The sequence below is a fragment of the Hibiscus syriacus genome, unplaced genomic scaffold (assembly GCF_006381635.1).
Source record: "Hibiscus syriacus cultivar Baekdansim isolate YM2019G1 unplaced genomic scaffold, ASM638163v2 tig00110418_pilon, whole genome shotgun sequence".
Lineage (NCBI taxonomy): Eukaryota > Viridiplantae > Streptophyta > Magnoliopsida > Malvales > Malvaceae > Hibiscus > Hibiscus syriacus.
Genome location: NW_024062730.1, coordinates 2,125,994 through 2,133,262, shown reverse-complemented (window position 1 = coordinate 2,133,262; position 7,269 = coordinate 2,125,994). Strand labels below are relative to the sequence as shown.

The 7,269-nt window shown below is 32.1% G+C and overlaps 1 protein-coding gene across 1 annotated transcript; it reads right to left on the bottom strand.

The window, feature by feature from the left end:
- Positions 1 to 554: 554 nt before the first annotated feature.
- On the bottom strand, positions 555 to 2,066 carry LOC120124504 (uncharacterized protein At2g27730, mitochondrial-like). The gene is made up of 3 exons (XM_039143168.1): positions 1,909 to 2,066; positions 1,091 to 1,127; positions 555 to 786 (listed from the first exon to the last, which is right to left on the bottom strand). Exons 1-3 carry the CDS (start codon positions 2,011 to 2,013, stop codon positions 572 to 574), a joined length of 357 nt encoding a protein of 118 aa, XP_038999099.1. The 5' UTR covers positions 2,014 to 2,066; the 3' UTR covers positions 555 to 571.
- Positions 2,067 to 7,269: the final 5,203 nt, after the last annotated feature.

The following is a 7,269-nucleotide window of genomic DNA, read 5'->3' as shown; positions in this document are numbered from 1 at the left end:
TTTTTTATCCATTATGACGAGAAGTTAAATTATAATTACTCTTTGTTCAAGTCACTTTCGATTCAAATTAGTTTTGATATGAACTAAATTAGGTATGAGTTCATGTTGATCTAACTAAAATTCAAGTCAATTTTAGTTCAAATCAATTTGTTTCAAATTTCAACTCAAATTTGGGCTATTATACTCGAATCTATATCAAATGTCAAGTTGGGAGTTCAAATCAAATTTGCTAGATCCAAGTCTATGGTTGTAATTGAGCATTTGGGCTTTGAACAATTCTTGTAATTTGCTTGGACCTTTGTAGTGAAATGAAACATTATTGACCAAGAAAAAGAAGACACCATAAGACAACCTTTTTTATGGTATAAAATCTGGAAAACTTTTATTTAGGAAAACATCAGTTAACACCTCACTCATTAGAAGACATTTAGGAAACCATGTTAGGTATTGAGCTATACTTCTGATTCAAACACAGTTGTTATCAGAAACACATAGTAAACTGCTCTACAAAGTTCGCTTCGTTTTTCTACACACCAGAGCATTAGGGTACCAGAATCCGATCACATTAACCTCACTCCTTGGCTTCTTGTTTCTTATCTTTAGAACTGAGATACCATCCCACAGCGGCACCGAGGGTTGCAACACCAGCCAGAACATAATTCCGAAACTTATCGCTTGAAGCTTTCTCAGCAGATGCTCTGGATGTTGAGGTAGTGCCACTGAGATTAGCATCAGCTGCAGTACCCCCTAAACCTGAATCGGATTTCTCCCTTGGCTTCTGTTCCTGAAATATTTCAAGAATTCTTTGAATGTTTGACCACTATTCTTACACAAAAACCCTAATCATTAAACCGTTACAGAATTCAGTCGTTACCATTTGATTGACAGAAAATCATGACCAAGTGAATTGCCATAGCGCATCAGCAGCTGCTAATATAAAGTTCATGACTGTACGACAGAGACTGTATGGGCGTGCAAAGTTGCATGTGAAAAGTGTTTGTGCATGTATCATTGTGGGAATAAAAATTTTGAGCATACCCACAGATTTTAGGTCAAGATAGATCAACATAACAATTGATATGAGCATACCTGCGTGCAAGTTTCTCCAATTTCTCTCGTTCAGTTTTCTGCAATAAACATAGAAAAACAAAGTAAATAGACATGTTCTAGGACATTTTGCAGAACTGATGAAGAGGAAGAGAGAAAAAGCGGAGAGGGAAAAGTAGAGATGATGGAGACCAGCTTGATAGATCGACCAGCAACATTGGTCACAAACTTCTATGATGCATAACATATATAAACCAACACCGTTATGATGGACAAGCCTTGAACATCATTGATTTCCATGAAATCTATAATATTTTCCATTTGAATTACATGCATTTAAACTCAGAAACTAACACTAGACCATTTCAAAGATATTACTTACAATACCCAAGGCAGCAATGCAAGGACTCTAAAACACAAAGTAATCCGACCCTGGCATGAGAAAAAGAAGAGACCAAGGAAGATAACAATCGTCACATTTTACATTTACTGGGCCAGCATTTATGATGTCAAGACCTTAGATACCCCTTCTCACTGTCTGGCCAAAAATGGATGATCCAGTTTCCAGACCATTGAATCTCACCGGACCTATATTCTACAGACTATTATGATCATTATCAACTTATTTATAATTCCAAGTTGAATCTATAGGAAATCATTAACAACTCGACACTGCACAGTCCTAAACACAACCTAGTAGGGAAAGGGAAAAATAATTAAATCTATGGGAATTAAATAAAATGAAAGGAGTTCAAGAAAAAATGATTATCATAACGTCAACACAAACTAAGAACTCTGAGCTTACACCAAAATAACTACGCTAATGGTACATGATGAAAACAGCCTGAAAAGATCGAGTACCTGGATGTAAACATTTTCAGCAGCCTTTTCTTCCTCACTGAGTACCTTCCCACTTCCACTCGAGAACCTACGAGAAATGTATCTGACAGCCGTTCTGGTTGCCATAGTGTTGACTATATAATCCCTGCAATCAGTATAACATAGACAATCATGTAACCAAAAGGAACAAAACCAATAATCTCATTGTATTACCACCATCAAACAAAGTCAATTCCTCACACATAATGGAAATTATGGTCAAATTAACTACGATTCAAAAATATGAAAGTCACATCAACTTCATATAAAGGTTATCAAACAATGTTCTAAAACTAATCAAACCATAAGGCTCTGGAGACCTAAAGGACTAAAACATGAAAAAGTCAAAGGAAAAACTTCATTTCTAAGCATTTTAAACTAAAACCCATGTTCTATTTTCCATTCATTTAATTCATTTCCGGTTTTCTTTCATTTCGTAAATCCGGTAAAGCCCGGGAAGGATCAAATCGAGCATTACATAATTCATCAGATTTGGTAACAATAAGTAGACAAAAAAAATTGCAAAACTTGGATTAAACGATAAAAAAGGAGTAATTAGTAGACAAGAAAAAGCAAACAAAAATGGGGTGAGAGAAATTGCTTACGGAGCAGCAGAACTGAAGTGATGAAGACTTGAAGATTCGTTGTGGAAAAGGTATGAAATAGGGTTGTTAGCAGGGATTTTAAATTGGGCCTATTTTCGGATTGGTTTTACCAAAGAAAAGCCTATCAAACTGTTATACTCGTCACCAGGGGCGAACCTTGAGGTAATATAATAGTGTCTAATAATTTTTTTTTTGGAAGGTCTACTCTTTTTTAAATTTTTATTGAGAGATTTAACTTATATTTCATTTTAAAAAATGAAGATCTAATTAATTTTTTTAAAATATCAATTTTGAGGGATTAATTTAAAATATTCAAAAGTTTCAAGATTTTATGAGAATTACTAATAAATTTGAGGGGACCTAATTAAATTTTCAAAAAGATATAAGAGGTGTAATTTAAAATTCCTAAAAAATTAAAGGTGCTAAAACTATCCGACTCTTTTTACCATCTACGTAATTTTATCCAAATATCACCCAAAAAGAATAAAAAGCTCCATTATTGCACCCTTTTATGTACTAAACTATCACCCTTTTTGACAAAAGTGTAAGAAGACACATCTCACAAAATGAGTCTTTCAAAGGCATGTTTCACAAAATGAGTTTTTCTCGAGTTTTGATGATGTAGCGTTACACGTGGAAGGCGCGTCCCACGAAATGAGCCTTCCTTGAAAAGCTATTTTCTTAAAACAAGTATTCTTTATTAATACCATATCTAATTTAGGGTTAAGATTTTGTTAAGCAATTCTAGGTTTTTAAAAAAAATATTTTAGGATTAGGTTAAAATTAAAAACTTTAACCATTAGAATTAAACCCTAAACCAAAAATAATAGACCCTAAACATGAATATAAAATTATAAACATTTAACACTAAACCCTAAATAAAAATAGTAAACAATAAACCATCAATTCTCGCCAAAGTTTTCCGCTCAACTTAGTGTAACACACTAAACCTGATTGGGCCTAAAGTGACACACTTGGTTGTCGAGACAACCCTTGATTTCTAAAAATTGTTCATTTACATTTTAAAACATACTATAAGGTATCAAAATAAACATACTATATGGTATCAAAATAAACATACATGACAGTTATAAAAATATTTTATAAATCAGAGCTCCGTGACACATTATTTTAAATAAAAAAAATAATACAAACTTAGAATTTGATAAACCAAATACATGAATAAGGTTCTATGAATACATATGACTACTAAAGTTATAGTATAATACTCTGAGGAAGATGTTGGAAGTCCTGTTGCGACGATACTCCTCGAACTGCTCAAGCTAATAACCTTTGAACGAGAAAATATTCGAAAGCTAAACTTTTAAAGACCAATAATATAATTGCTAATCTAAAGCAGCATTATGAATCACATAAACATAAACATGATAAAAACATGGTACTAAGCAGTAGGTACATACATGATCTTAACCAAGTGATACATACTTTAAGGTTTTATTGTTCTATCGCTGAAGTAGATGTCTCATGCTTCCCTTAATCCCTTGCTAAGGGCCTCGCCATGAGTACACCTCTATTAGGTCTCTACCCACACTAACTGTAATTTCTTTACATTATCTAAATATGACATTGACACTGTTATGCATTATCTGAATACAACAGTAACTCTGTTGTTCATTATCTGAATACAACATTAATACTGTTGTGCATTATTTGAATGCAACACTGCTAGTATCTGGTCAATCATAGCTATAAGACACTAGTTAACTAAGGGAATCCGATGCCACATAGCATCGGTGAAATTTCCACCAAGATGTTGAATGATCTCCTGGTCTCACATAGCCATCAGATAGATCATGGATAGGGAACTTGGTCATCACTTACCAATTGGTACAATTCTCGCTTAACTAAAGCATTGGCTCGATCTCACACATCGGTTAAACCAAGCTCTAAGGGTATCTACTGTACTGGACTGGTGCAACTATACATGCATGACAGAGGGCTCAAGGCCTCAAAACACTGACAACGCTCCACTAGGGCAACTAAGGTAAACTAATTACACACTAGTGTAGCTCGACATACTAAAGTGAGGTTGAACCCTCACTAGCTATTATCTCGCTCGTTTTCTCTTCTAGAACGTTGTGCAAGGGTTTATTAATATATTATTCTGATAATTTATTATGGTATTCTATTATGGTTATTAACACTTAAGGGTATTTTAGTAAATTTTTTCTCTAAAGAGGTCTCTATGCGTTTTATGATTTTACGATGATTATTTTGTTTGTTATTCATTGCTTGTAATACTAGCTAGCATGATTCTTGACGCGAGTTCATTATTGGGCAGCGACACTTTAGTCGTTTTTATCGCACTCATCTTCAATACCCTTGAATTAGAGGGACGACTTATATGTTCTCGGTTCATTGACGTTCTTGGAGTACACAATTTCACTATTACGTAATATGCTTACTTATCGTACTACTTGTTGGTACATTCTCTGTAACGATTCTTGTTTTTAATTATTTGATACGTGCTCGATTGAATATACTTGGATGTATTACGCCTAACATGGTTACTTCGGTTGTACCTCACTTCTAAACATGATTCTAGGCATATTTTGCCATTTAAGTTCCTTACGGACCTAGCCTCATCATTTCGGGTCATCCTTAATTCTTACAGGCCTTAACGAAGTCGAATTGAACCATCCAAAATGGGTAATATCAATACCCTACATGTAATATCAATACTCTTATGTCAAGTATCGATTCTCCTATGAGTATCAGTAAAAAAAATGGTTATCAGATTATAAAATTTACCCCAATATCAATATTGTTACCCTCAGTATCAATACCAGGGCTACAATATTAATAATACTCCTTAGAGTATGATACTCTTCTTGTATTTTACCTAGAAATCAATCAAATTCATCTAGTATCAATATTGATTGTTCATTCAATATCGATACTTGAGCCCATAAATGTCTTGTTTAAGCTCAGAAAACACACAAAAATCATCCCAAATGTCTTAGTTTGGTTCCTAATAATGTGCTAAAGCTTTAGGAGGTTACTTAGGATCTTAAAGTGGTATAAAAACAAATTTAATCATAAATCAAACATAAACCCTAAAATGCTAAAAAACACAAATATTAGCAAATCTTCATGCTTATTAAAGCCTTAACACTCCAATGGATTAGAAATATCTACCTTACTATTAGTGTAATACCCCAAATTTTGGTTAGTGATTAAAATATAAGTTTTGAAAGTTTAGTGGCTAAAGTATAAACTTTGCAAAAGTTAAGAGACCAAAAATGTAATTTTGAAAAAGTATATATTTTTAGCCCTTAAATGAAAAGTTTGTCATAAAACAAGAATTTTTCATGAGAATCAGATTTTCGATACGTGATTTGTATTAAAAGTTATAAAGCGAAATAGTTCGGTATAGAAATTTGATAATCAAATCAAATTGAAATTTCACAAAATTTGAAGGATGTTAGATAAAAGTTGGAAATATTATTTCCATATTTTAGATCAGTGAAATTTAGCATGGATAAGTGGAATTGAAGTTAATATTTTAGATTTGGTCAAACAGTGAGAGTTTAGTGACTAAAATGCAATTTTTGAAAATTACATGCCAAAGTAGAAAGTCAAAGTCAAATTGGGTGGTTGAAGAACATGTTTGATTTTGAAGATTTGAAGGAAGATTTTTATGTTATTGAAGTTGCTGAATATTTCTAAAGCACGAGTGATATTTAAAATCAAGTGTAGAAGCTTAAATCATGTTAGGCCATGGTTAGGGTTTATAGAGTTGATTTAATTTTAATTAAATTTGATGTTATGAAGACTATAATAGCATGAATTTAATATTAGGAGGTTGAATTCATGCTTGAAAGTGAATGGAAAGTTTACCCTAGCTATTTTATGATTTTCGGCCATAGGGAAATAATTAGGGGGAAATGTTGAAAATTTTCCTATGGTCTAGAATTGATATTAGAAGTGTTCTATGTGTTTTGGATATCAATTTGGAAGCTTGAAATAGGAAAAGAGTTATTTTACAAGTTTTGAGAACTTTGGGATATTATTGCATAAATGGGTTAATTGGGGTGTTCAATGTTGAATTTTAATATTGAAATGTTGGAAATTAAAGTTAGAAATTTGTTTGGAACCAAATTACAAAATTGGTAAAATATGATGGTGGAATTTAAAAGGTCCTAGGAATTTAGGGACTTGGTTGTAAGTTTGTAAATGTGATGGCATGATTTTGTTAAGAAAATTTCAATGCTGGAAATTTTATTAGCATGCTTATTTTGAGTTTAAATATTGGTTTGGGATCAAATTAAAAGTTTATTATAGTGGATTGTTGAGTTCGAAAAGTTTAAAGAAATTGAGGATGAAATTATAAGTTTTCAAATATTTGAGGATTGATGTGAGTATATTATCAAGGTGCTGGAAATTTTAGTAAATTATGTGAAATGATCATAATGTTGAATGATCATTATGAATTAAATAGAAAGGTTGATATGAATTCTAAAAAAGAATTCATAATTAGTGGCTTGATAATGAAATGGGCAAAAGTTGAAGGGTTGATGATGAAAATAAATATTTATGGAATCGAATGAGGATTTTGGAAAGTTTGAAATTTATGATGGAAATATGATTTAGTTTTATATCAATTAAGTATTGATTTTATTTCTATAGACTTTTATATTATTAAGTTTAGATTATGTTAGTATGATTCCAACATATATTTGAATATTTTATGTTATTATATATGACGTTGTCAAAA